The 24,350-nt window shown below is 40.4% G+C and overlaps 1 protein-coding gene across 14 annotated transcripts in view; it reads right to left on the bottom strand.

Annotated features, from left to right (window-relative positions):
• Positions 1 to 24,350, bottom strand: part of nfia (nuclear factor I/A) — a 663,295-nt gene that overhangs the window by 90,258 nt on the left and 548,687 nt on the right. For 11 of the 14 annotated variants that reach the window (XM_078407283.1, XM_078407289.1, XM_078407293.1 and 8 more), the window contains 2 exons: positions 13,223 to 13,297; positions 11,771 to 11,899 (listed from right to left, as the gene is read on the bottom strand). The exons of 2 other annotated variants lie outside the window; for them this stretch is intronic. In XM_078407283.1, coding sequence (XP_078263409.1) covers positions 11,771 to 11,899; positions 13,223 to 13,297 — 204 coding nt within the window. The remainder of the gene's footprint in view (positions 1 to 11,770; positions 11,900 to 13,222; positions 13,298 to 24,350) is intronic. One more of the 14 variants, XM_078407284.1, reaches the window with a different exon arrangement.

Raw genomic sequence — 24,350 nt, forward strand, 5'->3', positions numbered from 1 at the left:
GGAACTATGAGGATAAGCTATTACCTCATGATTCAGTGTATAAACTAGATTTGCATCAATTTATTAAGTATTATTTTTGGATGCCAACTGGTTGGGCACTAGCACTACAAACAGTCGTCCATTTCACTCACCTGTAATGGATGATTAATATCTGGACATTGGGCTTGTGCTTGATGGAACAAATGACCTATGACTGACCTATAATATTGGACAATTTTATAAAATGTCAAACTATCTACCCCTATCCCACTAACACTATTTTTCATATCGTTTAATGCATTAGAAATGAGGTTTCAATAAACAGACTGAGACTGATGTGATTCCAAGGCTGCTGGTGATATGATACAGTGCTAACCTTCTGCTGCAGTACAGCGTGGGAGGGAAAGAAGTTTGACATTTGTTCTGTTGCTTATTAACTGCACTGATTGAGGTAACACTGAAACATAAACAGAGATGACATCTCCATGTAACGGAGTGGAGTTGTGCCAAAGTAGACATTTGAAGATGAAAATGCCATTTGTCCTCTCATCAGCAAATAGATGGAGCAATTGAGTCATTTCTTTAAAGAAATTCTAAAAACCTGGCTGAATTTGATTTTTTTAAAAAATCAACGCATTAACAGTATTAACATGCCAATAAGTGAGTGCAAAATTAAAAATACCATTGTGACTTTTGAACTGAATATATATATATTGGACTGAGTAACTGAACATATATTAGATTAATCCCAATGCTTTAAGGTCGCCTCTATTAACTGGGCTTTAAAAAGTATAGATCACTCAACTGTAAACTAATTGGACATTGCAACTGACCTCCTGCTCCACTGCTGATGACACCATCAGCACAGCCATGTCATGTTGCAAAAATGGTCCAGATGTATTTGCATCCAGCCCCTTAAAGCCAAATTTGTATGCCATAAGAAACATGTCCTCATTCTTTGAAATGGTCTTGCTGACCCTTTTTTTATAATGCAAAACGTGCATATTAAATCATTCACTTATTTGATTTTATCAGAAGCTGCTCAGCAGCGAGTGGCAGATAGTTGTCATTTCTCCAATCGATCCGCTGGATAATAATAATAATTTGCAGAAGACATAATGCTGGGTGGCAGTGTGAGCTGCAAGGAGGATGCTATGAGGCTGCAGGGTGAGTGGGTAGATGCATGGCGGATGCAGTATAATGTGGATAAATGTGAGGTTATCCACTTTTGTGGCAAGAACAAGAAGGCAGATTATTATCTGAATGGTGTCAGATTAGGAAAAGGGGAGGTGCAACGAGACCTGGGTATCCTTGTACACCAGTCACTGAAGGTAAGCATGCAGGTACAGCAGGCAGTGAAGAAAACAAATGGCATGTTTGCATTCATAGCGAGAGGATTTGAGTATAGGAGCAAGGAGATCTTACTGCAGTTGTACAGGGCCCTGGTGATACCACACCTGGAGTATTGTGTGCAGTTTTGGTCTTCTAACTTGAGCAAGGATATTCTTACTATTGAGGGAGTGCAGCGTAGGTTCATGAGGTTAGTTCCCGGGATGGCGGGACTGACATATGATGAAAGAATGGATTGACTGTGCTTATATTCACTGGAATTTTGAGGATGAGAGGGGATCTTATTGAAACATATAAAATTCTTAAGGGATTGGACAGGCTAGATGCAGGAACAATGTTCCTTGTGTTGGGGGAGTCCAGAACCAGGGGTCACAGTTTAAGAATAAGGGGTAGGTCATTTAAGACTGAGATGAGGAAAAACATTTTCACCCAGAGAGTTGTGACTCTGTGGAATTCTCTGCCACAGAAGGCAGTGGAGGCCAATTCACTGGATGTTTTCAAGAGAGAGTTAGATAGAGCTCTTTGGGCTAACGGAATCAAGGGATATGGGAGGACAGCAGGAACGGGGTACTGATTTTGGATGATCAGCCATGATCATATTGAATGGCGGTGCTGGCTCGAAGGGCCAAATGGCCTACTCCTGCACCTATTCTTTTATGTTTCTATGTTTCTAAGTGAACATAATCTGGTCTGTTCGTCTGCATACTTCGTAGACCACATTACAGAGTGAAAGGAGGAGAGCTAAGGAGTAATGAACATTAGAATCTATCAGATGTATGTGTAGTCAGTCAGTCAATCCAATATTCATTAGGACCACAAGCAAAATAGCGGCATTTTAAATTCTTTGAAATTATTTGATGAGATCTAAATATCTTTAAAAAAGACCTCTAAAAGCTGCTCCAAAATGCCATCAGAGTATTTTAGGAGCAAGTCCTGAAGATCTTTACCCAAAATCTGCTTGAACAAGGAGCGTGGACCACCGCGTTGTGGTCCTCTATGTCTGGGTCTGGCTTGTCTGGGTGGGCAGCAGGGTGTTGATTTCAGATCGCAGCCTAGTTTGTCCCAGATCTGCCCCTGTGTAATGCTTTTAGCAATAATGCTGAGAAAGAGATTAAAGCTGCCTTGTTCCAGCTTCCATCCTGAGTACAAATTTTGGGGAAATATAATAAAATAAGCCAAACTACTCGAGTAATATTCTAAGCCAAGGGGTATAAAATTATGCAGTGTGACAAAAAAATCCAAAAGATGGGCTACACTCGGATTATTCACAAAATAGGGTCCCACTGCATGGTGTTGGAGTAACAGCGAGCCAGGAAGCATCTCTGGTGGACATGGAATAGGTGGCGTATTGGGTCGGGTCCCTTCTACTGCTCTCATAGCTCATACCTTTGCTAATGAATGAGAGTGCGATGACTTCTCATGTAATGCGCAGGGAAGTAACTGCAGATGCTGGTTCAAATCGAAGGGAGACACAAAATGCTGGAGTAACTCAGTGGGTCAGGCAGCATTTCAGGAGAGAAGGAATGGGTGACGTTTTGGGTCGAGACCCTTCTTCAGACTCATGTAATGCCGTAGTCTTATTTTTTTTACAGTAAAAAGTGTGGTGCTCAGCCAAGTCAAACTGCTTGAATTTCATCATCAGGATCATCAAAAGAGTGTGATCATTGACAAAATTGCTACCAAAGTTAAAAGATCAGTATTCCTTCTGCAGTACGATGTTGAAATGATGCAAAGTTATTCCCAGATTTTCATGAAACTATTTAAAATCTGGAAGATTTTATAATTGAAAACAAGTCCACAATTTTAGAGTAATTGTAACCAGTTCCAGTGAAATGTGTAAAATGTTATTGGGATTAAGAGAAACCTGTTCAATATCAGTCTGTGGAAAAATTGAGTTTCCCTTTCTGAAACTCCTACGCACCTTCATCTTGAAACAGTAACTGCTGCTACTTTTTAGTTACCGGGCGTTGAATTTTTGAGCAAGCCTGTTACTATGCAAAAATATATAAAGGCCAGATCGTGCTGGATGTGTCTTGCTGGCTGGACACTTGGATCTTGCCCAACTTTAAGGGATTCCTATCGGGTGCATATTGGCCATGGTGCAGCCCCTTTATACTTGCATTTTCCTGTTGTGAAGAGGCTAACAAACTGACCTTCTGCACCTAAAAGGAGTCCCTTAAATTTGGGCAAGCTCCAAGAGGCCAGTAGGCCTCAGCATACTTGTAAAACCATACACTTTTAAATATTTTGATGGATACTTCATAATCATAATCATACTTTATTAGCCAAGTATGTTTTGCAACATACGAGGAATTTGATTTAAATACAATTCAAAGAGATTTCAATTTTTCTTTTTAGATTAAAAGTGCAGTCAGTGTTCAGGAATGAGTCGGTTAACCTATGATGAGTGTTTCTCGGCACTGGGCCTGTACTCGCTGGAGTTTAGAGGAATGAGGGGGAACCTTATTGAAACATACAGAACAGTAAAAGGCTTGGATAGAGTGGATGTGGAGAGGATGTTTCCACTATTGGGGGAGTCTAGGACAAGAAGTCATAGCCTTAGAATTAAAGGTTGTTCTTTTAGGAAGATGAGGACATTTTTTTTTAGTCAAAGGGTGGTGAATCTGTGGAATTCTTTGCCACAGAAGGCTGTGGAGGCCAAGTCAGTGGATATTTTTAAGACAGAGAGAGATAGATTTGTGATTACTGCGAGTGTCAGAGGTTATGGGGAGAAGGCAGGAGAATGTTAGGAGGGAGAGATAAATCAGCCGTGATTGAATGGCGGGGTAGACTTGATGGGCCAAATGGCCTAATTCTACTCCTATTCCTTATGACCTTATGAAATGCCCAACAAAAATTAAACAAGTTTAAAAGAAATGAACTCGTTGCCTACACTTTCCTTTGCTGCCAACACAATGGTGCCGTTGTGTAAATGGGATTGCTCTATCCACACCCTTCAGCCTTGAAGGGCTGAATGCAATGAGCTACTGGGCTGTGTCTCGATCAGGTCAGTGCTCCACAATGGTGAATCAGGAGGAAAAATGCAGCAGTCTATTCCATATAACTGCTTTACTTTAAAAGAAAATAACTTTCCCACTGCACACACATTGCTCCTGTTAGAATGGTGAACTCAACTCCAATAGTTTTATTCAATATCAATTTAGATCCAGCTGTTTATGTGAATACTGATGTATTGAATGAGAAATAACATTTCCCCCTATCTCTACTAAATAATTTGACTCTATCGAAACAGCCATGGAAACAAATACTTCACTGTAAGAATTTAAAAATATGTTTCTCCAAACGCAGCTGAAAAATCAGGAAATTTGGGGGTTTCATCCCTGGATTGTCCCAAGTTTGTGAAATGCTGCAATGCGATCTGCTTTCAGCCAACTACTCACCAATATTAAAATCTACACTGCTTACCACTCTTTCCCATTCCTTTCTGAACTGAACAAGTACAGATGGAGAGATGGATTCAAAGCTAAATTACCATCGTATAAAATAAGTTTATCCTCTTCCCTAAAACTTTAAATTCTCTCTGATTCTCCCAGGTACAGTAAAACAGAATGAATGACTCGATTAGCACACTGTGCACATTGAGAAATCACAAGTCACCATTTGGTGGTAATTGTGTTCATTATATTTTTATCACAGGTTTTCTAGACTTGGTGAAATGTCAGCACTGGGATATGAGGTATTTTTGTATTTGTGCCACTATCTCCTGCAGAATGGTCAATGCATGGTAAAAGGGCTATTACTTTGCCACATTACTCTGATTAATCTTAACACCTGAAGGGATTCTTTATGGCAGTAATCTGATTTTTCATTTCCTTTTTCCACCTTTACAATGTTCTGTAACAGTACCCCTCTTTAATTAAGCCTTTGGTTATCTGTCCTGCTGTGTCCTTGTGACTCAGTGTCAAACTTTGTATGAAAACACTCTAAGTGTTGTACCACATTAATGGTACTGTATAAATACAAAGTTTTTTTGGTGTTCTTCATTTCTTACAGAACGCAGCTAAACCAATGATAATCTAAGACTTGCACTCAATAAGATCTTAATTGAGATCACCAATTACTTTGAGTAATGCTCCTACAGCCGGCATTCGCTCTAACATTATGTAAGATTAAAGAGCGGTTACTTTAATCCTTTGTGTCAAGCAGAATGCTTTTAAATATAAATATATGTGTAACCAATGTTATTTTTTTTAATTTGTCTCTGTGCTATTAGAGATGTGTTCCAGTAAAGGACATACAGTGCTCTCCATAATGTTTGGGACAAAGACCCATCACTTATTTATTTGCCTCTGTACTCCACAATTTGAGATTTGTAATTGAAAAAACATCACATGTGGTTAAAATGCACATTGTCAGATTTTATTGAAGGCCATTTTTATACATTTGGGTTTCACCATGTAGAAATTACAGCTGTGTTTATACATAGTCCCCCCGTTTCAGGGCACCATAATGTTTGGGACACATGGCTTCACAGGTGTTTGTAATTGCTCAGGTGTGTTTAATTGCCTCCTTAATGCAGGTATAAGAGAGCTCTCAGCACCTAGTCTTTCCTCCAGCCTTTCCATCACCTTTGGGAACTTTTATTGCTGTTTATCAACATGAGGACCAAAGTTGTGCCAATGAAAGTCAAAGAAGCCCTTATGAGACTGAGAAACAAGAATAAAACTGTGAGAGACATCAGCCAAACCTTAGGCTTAACAAAATCAATTGTTTGGAACATAATTTAGAAGAGCACTGGTGAGCCTACTAATCGCAAAGGGACTGGCAGGCCAAGGAAGACCTCCACAACTGATGACAGAATAATTCTCTCAAGAAATAACAAAAAATCCCCAAACACCTGTCCGACAGATCAGAAACACTCTTCAGGAGTCAGGTGTGGATTTATCAATGACCACTGTCTGCAGAAGACTTCATGAACAGAAATACAGAGGCTACACTGCAAGATGCAAACCGCTGGTTAGCCGCAAAAATAGGATGGCCAAGTTACAGTTTGCCAAGAAGAACTTAATAGACCAACCACAGTTCTGGAAAAAGGTCTTGTGGACAGATGAGACGAAGATTAACATAACCGAGTGATGGCAAGAGCAAAGTATGGAAGAGAGAAGGAACTGCCCAAGATCCAAAGCATACCACCTCATCTGTGAAACTCGATGGTGGGGGTGTTATGACCTGGGCATGTATGGCTGCTGAAGGTACTGGCTCACTTATCTTCATTGATGATACAACTGCTGATGGTAGTAGCATAATGAATTCTGAAGTGTATACACACATCCTATCAGCTCAAGTTCAAACAAATGCCTCAAAACACATTGGCCGGCGGTTCATTCTACAACAAGACAATGATCCCAAACAAACTGCTAAAGCAACAAATAAGTTTTTCAAAGCTAAAAAATGGTCAATTCTTGAGTGGCCAAGTCAATCACCCGATCTGAACCCAATTGAGCATGCCTTTTATATGCTGGAGAAAACTGAAGGGGACTAGCCCCCAAAACAAGCATAAGCTAAAGATGGCTGCAATACAGGCCTGGCAGAGCATCACCAGAGAAGACACCCAGCAACTAGTGATGTCCATGAATCGCAGACTTCAAGCAGTCATTGCATGCAAAGGATGTGCAACAAAATACTAAACATGACTACTTTCATTTACATGACATTGCTGTGTCCCAGGCATTATGGTGCCCTGAAATGGGGGGATTATGTATAAACACAGCTGTAATTTCTACACGGTGAAACCAAAATGTATAAAAATGGCCTTTATTAAAATCTGACAATGTGCTCTTTAACCACATGTGATTTTTTCCATTACAAATCTCAAATTGTGGAGCACAGAGGCAAATAATTAAATGATGGGTCTTTGTCCCAAACATTATGGAGGGCACTGTAACTTGACCACAGGGTGCAGAGACGGCAGAAATGCAGTGATCAGTTAGGTTGTTTTGTGGTAAGGGAAAGAAATGTAAGAGTGGACTTACAATTAATAATACTTCTTCGGGTAGGTCAATGGGCCAACATTTTCCTCCCTTGGGACCAGGTCCGTCCCATTTGCATTCAGTGATCCAAAACATAGCAATATCATTGTTTCTGGCAACTAGGAAGCTACTTTGTCAAGACAATTTCTTTCCTGTCAAATGCAGCTTGCCTCATCCCAGTGGCAAAGATTGTCCCATCGCACATCACCACCCAAAGTTGATCGATCCGCATCCTCCGCACCCCCACCCCCTCCCCCCCTGCCCCTCTCCCAGTGTCCCATCACCGTAATCATACCATCAAATGGTATGGTGTCTAGATTTGTAGCTATTCTGTTGCTGGGATTTTTTTGCAATCACGCGTCTGAAAGCAAAATGAAATCAATTTTGTGCTGTACTGTGTCCTGAACCATTGCAAACCTCAGTCAGCTGGAACTCTCAAAACGCTGTAGCAAAAAAAAACCCAAAGCATCAGCCTCCAAAGTCAAGAGCTAATAAAACTGTGTCACCAAAAACATTGGATTTGGATCAACATTGAGTTGGAATGTTGGTATTAAAAACAAGGCCAAGCTAACAAGTAGATTTTTAATTGTAAATCAAAGGAAATATAAATATTTTACAACTCAAGAATGTAGCAGAATCCAGAAAATTGGCAAGGGCTGGTTATAACCTATTCTGTGATTGAAATGCACAGCGAGTACTTAGGACCTGTCATTTATTACGACTGTTACAGAACTAATTGATTAGGAGGGTATGACTAATGATCCAAAGATTTGCTTTCAGGTCCAGATGAATAACTACGTTTATGTACCCTGACATTTAAACATATGCAAAATCTGTCAATACGTTTTCAGGCAGCATATATTGTTTTATAAGTTGTTTATACTAGATTTCTTTCAAATATCACATCCTATATCTGGTTGTACATTAGCCATGAAATAACTTTAGTTCGTTGGCAGAGTGGCTAAACCCTAAATGAATTTGATACTTGATTTAAACATCATTTTGAGACATAAATGTAGTAAATTAATTCACATTATGCACATTGTGAACTGCAGCAAACTAGATTGGAATGTTTTAACTTCAAGATCATTCATAAAAATTTCCAATTACCATAAAAATTATATATGGACACATTAGATTCCTCTTACCTCCAAACATAAATATAAAACTAGTGTTTCCACAGTGTCATATATATAAATTTATGTATATGTTAGTATATACCCACTATTGTTTCTCATATCATAGAAAGCATTATAAAACACTTCAGATTATTATAGTACTTTTGAAGTTTATTAATGGCAGTCCCATGCAGCAATACAACAGCTAACCTAAATGCAAAAGACCCCACAGGTAACAGTGATCAGATCATTGCATTTTGGCTGTCGGGCTTCAGGATAAGAGTTGGTTAAAATACTACAAGGATGCTCCCATTAGTCAACTATTGCAACGGTATGTTTTACTTAAATCCGGAAAAGAACCGGAGCTTTAGGTTAGCATCTCCTCTGAAAGGCATCAAGCAACTAAAGGAATGGAGTTCCCTCTCGTGACTGTAATGATGTGTCATATCATGTGCTCGTGCCCTGGAGTAAGACGAGCCCACAACCTTCTGGCTTAGAGACAAAAATGCTAAGTAATGGTCATATAAGATGCTAATCAACTTCATATTTCTTTTACTTCATTACAAAAAGTAGTAAACAGCTGGATTTTATTCAATCCCTTCTTTAGAATCATTAAAGGAAAGGCAGAAGCCTTCCAGCTCATGTATCAGAAGATAAGACACAAAATGCTGGAGTTACTCAGCGGGTCAGGCAGCATCTCTGAAGAAAAGGAATGGATGACGTTTCAGGTCGAGACCCTTCTTCAGACTGAGAATCTGGGGAGAGGGAAACGAGATATGGAAAGGTACAAAGAATATGTTAGATAGAGCTCTAGGGACCAGTGGAATCAAGGGATATGGGGAGAAGGCAGGCACAGGTTACTGATTGTGGATGATCAGCCATGATCACAATGAATGGCGATGCTGGCTCGAAGGGCCAAATGGTCTCCTCCTGCACCTATTTTCTATGTTTCAATGTAAGATGTGAAAAGCACAGATCATAGCAGATGATGATCAAGGAAATGTACAATGGTTCATTGTTGGATGAGGGGAAGGTGGCAACGAGGCAGACAAACAGTAAAATTAATCAGGGCATCAGCATTGGTTCTCTGCTGCAGAACAATAGAATTTGCAGTTTAAAATCTTATACACTGGTTTTGTAATAGCATGATATTTAAATGAAACTGATAATTTATGAATAGCTTTCAAAACTCCAGGCAGCATTTGAACAATGTCATACACCAATGTTCAATTTTGCGATGTTTTCAATTTCCGCCATCTCACTAAATGGAGGTGCTAAACACAAGTTTGCAAGGAGACATGGCAAATCAGGGAGATTTATCTACTCTTATTAGAGTACGAACAATACAAAGTGACACTTGGGAAGAGACCTCACACATGCAAAAGCCTTCCCCTCTCTTTCCCCTCCTCCATATTGTGGGAAAATCAGAAATGTGCAACAGGGAATTGCGCTGATTAATAAATGAGTAAATCTTTAAATCTGCTGTAGTGAGCATCACTGTTTTAACAGATGTTGAATTTTCAATGGAGAATACCACCTTTCTGTTTACACTCCCAAGGCCCTCCTCCATCCCCAAATTTGCTTTAGCTTAAAGTTTTTTTTGAAGTCAAGGAATGAAGTCTTTGCCAATGATAACTGAACCTTGCATAAATGAGCTTGACCTTGTCCTTCCAGGGGGAAATGGCTTTCTTCCACTTGTGACTCCCTTATTCACTTTTCCAACTATTTTGAAGTTCCTTTTCATCTTTAAACTAATGTAGCAAAGAGAATTGCATAAATATTTTACCCACTTGTCTCTTTATGGCATCCGATAAACGATAAACACAAAGGGGTGCAGTGGTCGAGTTGCTGCCTTACAGCGCCGGAGACCCGGGTTCAATCCCGACTGTAGGTGCTGTTTGTATGTTCTCCCCGTGGCCACGTGTGGTTTCAACCCACACTTCAAAGATGTACAGGTCTGTTGGTTATTTTGCTTGGTATAAATGTAAATTGTCCCTAGTGTGTGTAGGATAGTGTTAATGTGCAGGGATCGCTGTTCAGTGTGCCTATTTCCGCCGCATCTCTAAACTAAAATACCTCTTAATGGAATTGCCAAGAACGAGGTCCGACCATGTGAATAACAGTATTTTAAAAGCATGCATCCTAATACTTCCTTGGCACAGCTACATTCATACATTTATCATAACCAACCATAACAACTATATTGAAAGAATGAATCAGCAGGGCATCATGTGCCTATGGAGATACCTATTGACATCACCACTGGGCCTTGAATGTCATTGCTGGACGATAGTTCATTTGCACTCTTATCTCATCATTCCATTTTAGAGAGGTGTTTCACTCCATTACATTTTAAGGGCAAATACTGGTGTTTACTCAGTACCAATTTTCAAAGCTAAGTACGCTCCATTCAATTGTAAGAACTACAATTCTTTTTCCACATCATTTGAAACCAATTGGCAGGATTGGTTTCTATCCTTCTGCTGACCAAAATAACTATACACAATCATGTATATGAAAATATAAATTGGGTTTGCAGATTATACCTAAATAAAGCAAAAAACATGGGTTATGGTAATATGGCCATATCTCTTACCTCTGAGGAATATTTTCAAGCATTTAAAAAAAAATGAAGTTAATCAGTATTGAATTTTTAAAATTATTTTGTGGTTTTACATTTAAAATTCCAGAGAACAGGATCTAATCGTATTCCAAATTCTGAAAATGGTGGATTTATTCATCTTTAATTGCTAAAGTTGTACATGTACGATAATTGAATGCTCCAAAATGTCAAGACCTCAGTTATATCTAGCAGACAGTCACTTATCCTGAACATTTTTTTAATAATCTCTTAATTTTAGTAACAAGATGAAAGGAAATGTAGATGGAAAATGATCTAGCGGAGACACGTGTCATTCATTATTACAGCAACCAGCACAGCAAATTATAATAGGCACATATAATGAAGTCATTGAAAGAGGTTTTCAAATATTGCTTGGATAAAAATAGTTGATGAAAAAAAAATCACTGAATTGACAGAAAACATGGGAAGCAACCAACTGTTAATAAAAACAATGAATTTTTATTTTATTTAAAAATCTTTAAAAATCATCACTATGAATCTTTTCCCTCTTATTCTATAATCAAACTGGAAAAAAAGATCCACCACCTCACAGTTTTACAGCCCACGATACACACAAGGATTTTATTTCCTAGAGATTTTATTTTCTTGTCTAGTAGTAACTTTAGGCACCAAACTACAAGCTATTCGGCCAAGACCCTAGACTCTTTAGTAGGAGCTACAGGGAAGGGCTCTCAGCGGCCGTGCCTCACCTCTGGGTGCTGTAATCACAGGCCGATGATGATGTGTAAATGCCGTTCGAGGGGAGGTGGTCTGCGAAGGCGTGGGACTGCTGAAACCAGACTTCTCTGACTTCTTTAATGTAGTAGGCGATGGCATTCCTGGCAAGAATGATTGATAAGTGCAATTTTAATAATGCTCGGTCATGAAACGACAGCCTGTGCAATGTGGAGGGGGAGGGAAAGGGGTGCAAAAGCAGCATGAGTAGGGGAAAGAGAGAAGAGGAAGGAAAAGGGAAAGAGATTGCAGACAGAAAGAGTTAGGCAGCGCAAAAAGCATTCTGCATCATTCACGTTCTATGGTGCCTCAGCATGTTTACTTAGCAACTTCAAACAACATTCCTTGTCAGGTTAATAATAGAGAAAAGAGTATGCATGCAAGAAAATGTTTTCAAGGATGAGCTACATTCATAAACCATGCTCCTGTATCTAAACTAAACCTGTAAAATAATTCCATTGGATTTTGAGACTGAAAATGCCAGAAGTGTCACACTTTCACTTGCTTCAAAGGATTCATAGAACATTTACTTCACACCATATTCAAGAAAACTGAACAGCCATTTGGGAAACATCCAAAACACTCTACCGGGGAGGTGGCCTCATAAACCATAATTGGCAGGTTACAATTTGGTAAAAGAAGTCAAGCCAGGAGTGAAACCGTTTTTGTGCCCTGTGGATAATGCAAAATATTAATTAGCCCAGATAAGTATCAGGAAGTACTGTTACTCTGAATTTGCTTGATATTTTTTCTCTTAAAAATGTTTTTGGTTTGTGGGCACTTACTTTTGAGGAAGTGGAGTATTACCCAGATCCAACTGTGCTGGGCATTGTAATCACATACACAGCAATGTTATGGCACACTGTTAAGCTTCCAATATCCTCAAGACAGACATACTCTGCTGGTTTGATAGGTTGCTAAGATGCCAGGGTCCCTGAGTCACACCATTTCTATGGAGTGTTGTTATGCACTACATATCACCAGCCAGACACAATCTGTTGTTGTGATGTGTTACTAGGCTCCAAGTAGCCCCACGTGAGACACTACACTGTTGATGTGACATGTTGCTAGGATCCACATAATATCAAGTCAAACACATTGTACTGCTGCGCCCAAACACAAGAAGCCCAATGATCCCTCATCAGACACTCGCTGAAGCTGTGGCCAAGCTCCAGTTATTTGCTCCTGCATTTTCATTAGACATTATTTAACTGGTTCACTCGGATACCCTTGTGGCACAGAAACACTGATACATCAATAGGTACATATTAAAACTACATTAAACTCATCTTTGCTGTTTTCAATAATAGTCCAGCTTTCATCCTCTCAGATATGTTGCATACAGATATATTGCAGTTCACTTTCAAATCTCTCTTTGCTTCAGTGTAATTGATAAACAATTCAATATTTGTAAAAAAAAAATTTACTTGATTGCACATCTGTAGACTTCTGCTGTGTGACCTTTGAGTTTGTGAGATCACTAAAGAAATATGTTTCCGGATCTGAAAGAAACAAGCAGCACAGAGGAATGGAACAAATTTGTATCTACATATATATATATATATATATAAATCTATTGTTTAAGTAATTCAAATGCTGAAAAATGTACTTTAAATAACATCTTTAAGAGAAGTTTGACACTTTGGCATCTTGTACACTTATTAACTTTTCATCGAATTAAAAGGCAAGTCATGCAACGCGTCCATTGCTGACTGGCCTTTTCGATGTGTTAAGTGTCTGATAGCTTTGGAATCCAATTGTTCACCAATATTCACACAGCAGTGAGAGTAGTGGTAGAGTTAAGGATTTTTTTTGTACAATTGAACTTTACATACCTCAAATTCTATGGCATTAAAAATACTTTAGGCACAGACCAAATGGTCTGAAGGTTCTCTATCAGTCAGAATAATATCACACCACTTCCTGATAGTGTTGATACCAGATCAGTCCCGCAATAAAACATAAAACGTTGGAAGGTATTTACCTGTGATCATACGGAATCATCTGAAGTTTTTAACACTGCAGCAAATTACAATCCTTTGCAGACAGTAAAGTGCAGCTTGGTTGACCTAATTTATGATTCAGTCCTTTATCACTGAAGCTTGCAGAATTCCGTTAAACCCTTAATTATGCAAATAATAAGGAATTCATAATTTTCCAAAGTGTCTTGTTATTAAATAATGAAGACAGACATTTTGCCTCCAAAAATGAGCACTGTTATCTTAACTTCTGGACGCAAAATATTTATGCATAATAAAAATGCAAGTTTTGCAATTTATTACAGGATGTGAACCAGAATTTGAGGGAAAGCTTCGTCCCATAAATAAATATGCAAAAGGGAAATAGCAAGGATCAGAATCAATTTGTGTTGTGATTATCGCTCAATTTCAAGATTATTACATTCAACAGATAATTGACATTAAGGATTAGAAAATTCTGCTGCTATATACTGAGAAAGCCATTTCCCCAAAACAGATAAGCATAAATAGAACGATCAAAGGAAATTATACTCTTCTTCCTCAGGTACTAAGCATTTGTAGCCTTTTGAGATTCTGTTCACTTTATCTTTTATTCTAATAGTTGTTCCATCCAATATTGTCTGCAGATATTTGCCAAAACTCAACAAGTCCTCAGTGAAACAAATAAATTATTTTGAGGCTTTATTAATTAAAGTAAACCTACAGCCCTTTAAATAAATCTTTTTTCTTTGTCAAGAGCTTTGGATAACTGCACAAATATGTATATTAAGGACAACAACTAATTACATTTAACCAATCCATAGACAAATCTATCTATCTATTGGCATATCTGAAATTGCAACAGCTCATAATTTGCTAATAAAGGTTCAAGCGTAATTATTCAAACATCCAGCATATTATAACAACTTGAATTGATATAATGTCTTAGTCATAATCAATCGACCCAAGGCCATTCAAAAGAGCTTTAAATCAAAATTCTGATTTTGAGCTCAGCCATAAATGGAGCTATCAGGAGTGACAATAAAACACTTGGTTAAAGGAGAGAAGGCTTTAAGAAGCACCCAAATTAGGACCAAAGCAGCTGAAATTCAAGCTGCCAGGGGTAAATTTAGGGATGTGCAGAAGTATCACGGAAAACTCAATGGCTTGCTTTTTCCATCATATATATTTAATATCCAAGTTCAATCCTTTGACTTCTCCAATGTCATGCATTAGCAGTAATAAAAAATCATCTAAATCATAGGGAAGAACCGTGTTAATTTATCTCTCTTTAACAAAGAGCTTTCAAGCCAATGAATCGCTGTCTCACTTATGTCACATAACTCAGCATGGCCTGGGGTTTGAATTGTGGTCTGTCAGTCTCAGTTGCACAACTGATAAGAATATTATGCTAAGAAGAAGATAAGTGCTCATTTTTACTTTGGAAATCACAATATTATCATGCATGCTTCCTTTGGTCAACATTCTTACTATAACGACAGTGCGGGAAAAATGAAAGTCACGTAAATTAAACTTGGGAAAGGAGGCAAAAGAAAAACTAACAATTACCTCACAGGTTAACAATATATATTTACTGAGGACATTGGAAGTTTATGTAGAGTAGTAATCCAGTAATACATCTGGATTACTGCCTACATGTTCCCTGCAAATGTTATTGACTTAACTTTTCTGCTAAGTTAGTATCAGTTGATGTTTCTGGCAACCATTTATTTCAGATGCTGGTAAAGAAATGCAAAGGGGCCTAATCTGCCCTACTTCAGTGGACAACAGAACACCCAGCAGTTCAGCATTGCTCCAAGTGAATCAAGAAAAAAAAAGCTCTTGAGTCTATGTTGAAGGAGATAGTTTACTAGACAAAATACCTGGAATCGGCGGGTTGCCTTCTGACATATCTAGTTCTACCTTAAAATGATTGAAAGGTTTTGCTTCTGCCACCATGTGAGGAAGCGAGTTCCAAAGAATCATGGTCCTCTGAGTGAAACAAAAATCATTAAATTTCTGTCTTAAATGGGTGATCCTCTATTTTAATAACTGTAACCTCTAGTTGGAGAATGTCCAAAGGCTTCCTTACATCCACCCTGCTGAGACCATCGGGATCACATATATTTCAATAAAGTTCCCCATTACCCTTGTAAGCTTCAGTTGCTATGTGGCTAGATGACCCAGCTTTCCACATCAGCAAACCTAACCATCCCACATATAATAGTAATCCCTCTCCAAACTACTTTCAATGTATTAACATCTTTCCTTGTCATCCTGCACTGCATTCAAGATGTGGACCAACCAATGCCCAATTGGAACTAAAAAGAGAACCTCTGTACTTTTGTATTTAATTCCTTCACAATCAACAATAAAGTTAGCTTTCCTAATTATTTGCTAAACCTGCATAATAATCTTTTGCAAATCATTGGCGGCACAGAGGCACACCTGGCAGAGCTGCTGCCTGACAGCGTCAGTGACCAGGGTTCGATCCTGACCTTGGGTGCTGTCTGCACATTCACCCTGTGAAAAAATGGTTTTCCTCCGGGTGCTCTGGTTTCCCCCCTCAGCCTCTGTAAATGGCCCCTGATTGTAAGGAATGGGATAACATAGAACTAGTGTGAATGGATGATTGATGGTCAGTATGGACGGTGGGCCAAAGAGCCTGTTTCCATGCTGTATCTCTAAACTAAATTAAACATTCACCAAGATATTCATATGTTGCTGCATTTCCATGCTCTGCAATTTCTCATCATTCAGATACGCTGCTTCTTTTATTACAATTTCATATTCTCCTAATTAATACTCCTTTTTCCAGATATTTACCAACTCTTCTATCTGAATTCCATTGTAGCCTCCTCTTAGTCTCTTCACAACGAATGTCCTAACTATCCATCATCAGAAAATGTAGTGATTATATAGAACGAGTCCGCACCGCCATTCAATATGATCATGGGTGATCATCTAAAATCAGTACCCCGTTCCTGCTTTTCCCCCATATCCCTTGATTCCTTTAGCCCTAAGAGCTAAATCTAACTCTCTCTTGAAATATATTTGATCCCTTTATCCGTCATTTATATAAATAGTAAAAAGATGAAGTTTGATCCCCTTGGCACACCAATTCTTCCATCTTGCCTCCCAAAAAAAGACCCATTTTTCTCTACCTTCTATTTCTTGTTCACAAGGCAAACTTTACTCACAGCCATTCATCTCCTAACCATATATTTTATTCTCCACAATAACTTTTCATGTGGTACCTTATCAAATAACCCCTGGAGATTGAAGATAGTATACCTTCCAATTCATCCACAGCACGTTACTATTTTAAACACTGCAATGAATTGGACAAACACTATTTTCTTTAAACACTACAAAACCATGTTAACATTGTCTAAGTGTAACATTATAACATATTTGATAATAAGTTCTAATATTTTCCCTGAGATAGATATTATACAACATTATCCTGCTTAATGTTTTCTGCTTTTTGTTTCTCTCCATATTTGATTAAAACATTTTCTACTTTCTAATCTCATGGAATCTTCCTCAAATCTATGCAATTATGGAAAATTAAATCAATACATTAATTATCTTACTTGTCACTTATTTTAAGATTGTCGGATGAAGTTTGGAGATTTGTCAACAAAATATACAAGTGCATTTACAAGGACGTTGACAATGAAGTCAAGTCAAAGTCAAAGTCAATTTTATTGTCAATCCTCAGCCAGTTTACACAGACAGAAAATCGAAATACCGTTTCCCACAATCCCGAGGAACAAAGTGCATAAAACTAAGTTAAAATTAAAAAGGCACAGCAAACAACAATCAACATAAAATATAAAATATAGTCACTTCAAATGCGTTAAAAAAAATGTTTTTTAAAAAGTGTCTGGTGCTGGATGTGCGTGTGTGTGGGGTGTTAAAGTCCAGGTCCAATAGGGGCAGGGGAGAGAGGAGGAAGGGAGGGGAGAGAGTTCAGCATCCTGACAGCCTGGTGGAAAAAACTGTTCTTTAGTCGGGTGGTGCTTGACCTCAGGCTGCGAAACCTTCTCCCTGAAGGCAGGAGGGTGAAGAGGCTGTTGGAGGGGTGGGAGGGGTCACCCACAATGCTCAATGCTTTGCGGGTGAGGCGGGTGGTGTAAAGGACCAGGAGTGTTGGGAGTGAGGCGCCAGTGATCCTCTCAGCAGTGTTCACTATGCGCTGCAGGGTCTTGCGGCTGGAGGCTGTGCAGCTGCCGAACCACACAGTGATGCAGCTGCTGAGGATGCTCTCGATGGCGCCTTGGTAAAAAGTGTACATGATGGGTGTGGGGGCTCCCGCTCTCTTCAGTTTGCGGAGGAAGTAGAGGCGCTGCTGGGCTTTCTTGGCGATGGACGTGATGTTGTTGCTCCAGGAGAGATCCTCGGTGATGTTCACCCCCAGGAATTTGGTGCTGCTCACCTGCTCCACAGCAGCACCATTGATGGTCAGTGGGTGGGGGTGTTGGGTGTGCGTTCTCCTGAAGTCGACAACAATCTCCTTTGTTTTCTCCACATTCAGGAAGAGATTGTTGTCTGTGCACCACGCGGCCAGCTGGTCCACCTCCTTCCTGTAGTGGGTCTCGTCGTTGTTGCTGATGAGACCCACCACTGTTGTGTCATCCGCAAACTTGACGAAGTGGTTGGAGCTGTAGGTGGGTGTGCAGTCGTGGGTCAGCAAGGTGAAGAGCAGGGGGCTTAGCACACATCCTTGTGGGGCACCCGTACTCAGCGTGATGGTGTCCGATGTGTTGCTGCCGACCCGTACGGACTGGGGTCTGGCAGTGAGGAAGTCCAGCAGCCAGTTGCAGAGAAGGGGGCTGAGGCCCAGATTTGTTAGTTTACAAACCAGCTGCTGGGGGATGATGGTGTTGAATGCTGAGCTAAAGTCTATGAACAGCATCCTAACATATGAGTTTTTAGTGTCCAAGTGGGTGAGGGCTGGGTGTAGAGCAGAGGAGATGGCATCCTCAGTGGACCGCTTAGCTCGATATGCAAACTGAAACGGGTCCAGGGAGGGGGGGAGGTTGGATCTGATCTGCTTCATGACCAGCCTCTCGAAGCACTTCATGATGGTTGAAGTCAGCGCTACAGGGCGGTAGTCGTTGAAGCAGGATGGAGAAGACTTCTTGGGCACAGGTATGATGGTGGTTTCTTTGAAGCACAAGGGAACAACAGCCTGGCTCAGGGAGATGTTGAAGATGTCTGTGAGGACATCTGTGAGCTCAGCTGCGCAGTCTTTTAGCACACGACCAGGAATGTTGTCAGGTCCAGAAGCTTTCCGGGTGTTAATCCTTAACAGTGTGCTCCTCACACTGCCTGGAGACAGACAAATAGCCTGGTCGTTGGGGGGGGGGAGTTGTTTTCTGCGCAGGTGTGTTGCTCTGTGCTTCAAAGCGTGCGAAGAAGCCGTTGAGGTCGTTCAAGAGAGAGGTGTCACTGTCACAGGTCTGTGGTAAGGGTTTGTAGTCCGTGATAGTCCTAATACCCTTCCACAGGCTCCGTGTGTCTCTGCTGTCACTGAAGTGGGCTGTGATGCGCCGGGTGTAGTGTTGTTTGGCTTTCCTGATGCCACTGGAAAGGTTGGCCCTGGCTGCTCTGAGACCGGCTGGATTGCCCTCTCTGAAGGCAGCGTTGCGGACCCTCAGCAGCCCATGGACCTCCCCTGTCAGCCATGGCTTCTGGTTAGCCCGGATGGTGATGGCTCTGGTGTGGGTCACATCGTCAATGCATTTGGTGATGTAGCCTGTAACTGTCTCTGTGTATTCCTGAATGTTGGTTGTGTTGTTGTATGTTGCTGCCTGCTTGAACATGTCCCAGTCTGTAGTCTCAAAGCAGTTTTGGAGTGCAGCTGTGCTGTCCTCTGACCACACACGTACCTCTTTTGAAACCGGTTTGGTGACTTTCACCCGGGGTCTGTATGCCGGTTTCAGCAGAACGGTGAGGTGATCAGAGAGGCCGATGTGGGGGAGGGGGGAAGCCTTGTATGCTCCTTTGATGGTCGTGTAGACAAGGTCCAAGGTGTTGTTTTCTCGTGTTGGGAAATCAACATGCTGGTATACTTTGGGCATGACAGTTTTTAGGTTAGCATGGTTGAAGTCCCCAGCTACGATGAGAAAGCCATCTGGGTATGCTGTCTGCTGCTCAGAGATGGCCCGGTACAGTTCGCAGAGTGCCTCCTCTCTGTCCTTGTTGTTGGAACTGGGAGGGATGTAAACAGCGACTAACAGGATAGCTGTTAGCTCCCTCGGGAGGTAGAAAGGTCGGCACTTCACAACCATAAACTCCGCCAGCGGTGAACAGTGTTTGTAGACCAACACAGCGTCCCGACTCCAAGCATCACTGATGTAAACAATCACACCGCCGCCGCGAGTCTTCCCCCCGCTAACCGTAGCTCTGTCCGATCGGTAGCATGTTAGCCGGTCGAGCTGAACAGCGGAGTCCGGGATGTTGTCATTAAGCCATGTTTCTGTAAAAACGTAAACACAGCATTCCCTCACCTCACGCTGGGTCGACCGGAGAAGTCTTATAGTGTCCATTTTATTGTCCAGTGAGCGTACATTAGCCATTAGCATGCTCGGAATAGCCGGTCTGTGTGGGCTAGCCGCTAGCCTAGCCCGGATGCCTCCGCGCTTACCCCTCTTCTGCATCCTCTCACACCGCCTGCGGCGTCTCCTTTCCAGCCGGGGGGCAGCATTCGAGGCCGAGGTCGAGGCCAGGCAGAGTATTCTGAGGCCGCTAAGTTCCTCTGCAAGCGTAGCGTCCAGTGTTGATGATGTTGTTTTCTTGTCCAGCAAGAACTCACGACTATACTGTCTACTGCTGACTGTCCAGAGTTGTTGAAGTGACAAACATGACGAACTTGAAAAAACATTAAAAACACTCGAAAAATCGGGAGAGCGTGGGGCCGCTGCGTCTGCACGCGCTGCCATTTTAAGCGAAATCTTCACAATTAGCTAAAAAAGGAGATATTGATAAGATGACCAAATGTTTGGTAAAAGAAAAAGGTTTGAATAATTGCCTTAAAGGGAGAAACAGAGGCAGACACTTTGAAATGTTTTCGTGATGGAATTCTGGGGCTAGAGGTGTGGCAGCTGAGACATGGCCATTAATAATGGGGAATGTAAATTCAGAAAAGAACACGCAACTTGGAGCACGACACACAATGCAGGATGTATATTGGCTGCAGAACTAGTAACAATCATGTGAACGGCAAGAGTATGTTTCAGTAATTTGCAGATAAAGGGAAGAAGCCCATATTTCTGACCACCTTGGAAAGAATATGATGAAATGAAAATTCCATACTAAGGATGTATGGGAGATGAAACGAAGTCAAATATAAATTTGCAGTGCTGTAAGGAATTAGAAATATTTTTTGCAGAGATACAATAGATTATGGAATGATTAGTAAAACTGTCAAAAAGTCTTTTGACAGAGATTGGCTCCTCACCCAGACTGTCCATATAAGAAACAGAACCTGAAAGGTTGACAACATGCACAGAGGGGATGCTATACAAACACTGAAGCGGGTGTTCTTCAGATTATTTAACATCTGCACACTGACACCGATTATCACAGTACTGTTGAATATCAAGCAACAAAAAGGAAAAAAAAGTGCAGCTACTCCGCTGGTTAAACAGCTTGAAACTGCAGTCATGAAAAGCAATGACAACCTCATTGCTAAAGCTGAACAAGATAAAATTGAAAATAATACTGACAGGCCTTTTGTAGAAAAACTAGTGATAGCAAGAGTTTCTGCTTTCTCTGTATCCAGCAAAACTTGTATTTTTGTTTTTTTTAAACAAATAACTTACCTTACCAAAATGTTAAAAGGACAACTTTAAAACTGACCCACCTCAGCAATATGGTTTAACCCACTCAGATGTGATGCAAATTTCTCATTTCATTCTTCGTAAAAATACCAAATGGGCAGAGATGTAAATTTGTGGGACCATCCATCACTTTGCTAGGGCATAAAATTAAAATCCAACTTGAATCCAGCCTTGTCGGCCAGATTTCAAAGCAGGTCCAGGTACTTATAACTCTTTTGATACCTGAACGGGATTCAAACCCAGCATATATTGCTGGGTCCTTGTAGGTTTAGGACAGGTAGCCAGGCACTAATGAAAGTACTGAGCCTTAGTACATTTATTTATAAATAGCTGCCCTGCTCTTATCTGACCTAAACTGAGCCAGGATAAAGGACTTCAATTTTTTTGATACCTGACCCAACACATATAGTCAGGTAGACACAAAAAGCTGGAATAAATGAATGGGTCAGGCAGCATCTGCAGTTCTTTCCTACACATATTGTCAGGTACTACATGGTCTGGATTAGTTTACCGGGATCCAGCTCTGCTGGCATTCCTATTCAAATCTTAATAAGGCAAAGACAAAATATGGCAGTTACTGGAAATCTAAAATGCCCTGTAGGTCTGGCTGTATTCTCCCTATACTGATGTGGAGAGACCTGCCATATATTTGTTCAGTTTGTGGCAGGTGCAACTTGGTGCAGGATATAAGAGCAGATTCCCCAGTCTAAATGCTCAGGAATATCTAAAAAAAGTCTCTTCCACTGGACCCAATGGGACTCAACAAAGGACAGGAGATGTTTGGTGAAACCCTGCTGATAAATCTGGGATTTCCGATTATGCATGGTCATACATTCTACACTCATTTGCACTTACCAGCAATATCTGGGCCAACATCCAAAACGGGTAAACCAAACTCATAGTCAGTGATGGTTGCTCCCATAAAGTACCTGGGTGACTAAGCAATGGAAAGTTCCTAGCTTCAACTCTAACAAAATAAACAAATTTATAAATTTGAAAGCTGCAATTGTTTTGCCTCCAAATTGGCAGTTTCATGAAAATTTACGCTCTGTCACTGCACGTCTTGATCCTTGCAGTAAGAATTATAGCTGGCATTCAGCAATTTTCACACTGGGGATGAGGAACAACGTAAATGGAGAATGCAACAGACATCGAACTCAGTGAATAAGTACAACCAGATGTTATTTTTCCCAAATGAACATTCAACATCTACAATAACTTCATTTCTTTAACATTCACTCTCCAGTTTTAAAGAATTAAAATTGGAAAATGTCAGGAGTTTGTTAAGGTCTGAAGGAAACGTGCTAACTTAATTTCTGCACAATTTACTGATTCGCAGAGCTCAAATTGCTGAACAAATTATGGAACATGATCAACGCTGCTTAGTTCTCTAACCATTTGCTCATATTACATACTCCACAGCCATCACTGCTCAACTTATTGAATAGGAAAACTGAGGAATTCACAACTTATAATGCTTTAAATTTTGTCATTATTTTTATCAGTCATTTTCAAATTCAAAATAGTATTGATAGCAGAAAAGTCATATAGCTGGTGTCCTATTACAACTCTATTGAGGACAAAACTGTAACCGTGCAGAATTAAGCTAGGCTCTGTTGGCTTTTCCTTTGCAATATTATGATCATGACTGGTTCTTTGATTTATAGGGTTCTTGAGTTCCCTGATGCATTGAGTCTTGCTAAACTTCCTGGTTATTTATTTGCATGAAAAAGGGACTTGGAACAGAATAACTGCCAGTTGAAAGTGGTGGGGAGATTTTCAGCAGAAACATAGGTTCAGTAAAGTTAGACCCGAATATTTTACAATTACTTATTTACAGAGAGGAATCATCGTTTTTATAACTGTGGTGATTTTGATTGGAGTAGAATTTTTTTCACATCAAAATATAATTCATTGGCTCGTATTAAAATTAAAAACAAGCACCATCAAACTCACTCCATCATTCAAACCATCAATAACCTTTCTTGGTAACTTACATATTGTAGCAAGTGGTCGGTAACAAAAATTTAGGGAGTCTGTGCTAAAGGTGCAACAAGCCCATTGACAATAATACAATGCATCTAGAATCTCTAAGCAATTTCCAGCACACTACTTGTTTGGATTGTCACTGACGAGGCCTTATCAAATGAAAGCAAAAAACAAACTGGAACGTGGTTTCCTCCCTGCTGCCATAGATGGATCCTGCACGCATGTCTCTTCTGCATCCCCTAGTTCTGCTCTTGCTCCCTCTCCCCCCCAAACAGAACAAGGGTAGAGTTCCCCTGATCCTCACCTTTCACCCCACTAGTCTTGCATCCAACACATCATCCTCCGACACTTCCGTCTCCTCGATGGTGATCCCACCACGAGTCACATCTTCACACTCCCACCCCTTTCCGCCTTCCACAGAGACTGCTCCCTCTCAGAAAATAAATGAAACTTTCTAGTATCAGATTTCACTTCACTGTGTTCTACTGGAGCTTCCACCTTTGGATGGGAACATGGGCCACCATGGTACCGGAGATGGCGGGGCAAAGGCAGGGTGGAAAATAGGATATGTTTGGAGAACAAGAGGTTGTACAGCTGATGTAATTTAGGCATTTGAAATAAGGAAGTGAATGGAAGTAGTGCAATGGAGCACATCTCATCATCTATGTCATTTGTGTAAATCCTCCAAATTCACTGGCAAGATAAGGGGATCACTGTGAATTTTTTTTCCCCAGTCCATCATTTTATTTTAGTTTAGT

This window comes from Rhinoraja longicauda, chromosome 11, assembly GCF_053455715.1.
Source record: "Rhinoraja longicauda isolate Sanriku21f chromosome 11, sRhiLon1.1, whole genome shotgun sequence".
NCBI lineage: Eukaryota > Metazoa > Chordata > Chondrichthyes > Rajiformes > Arhynchobatidae > Rhinoraja > Rhinoraja longicauda.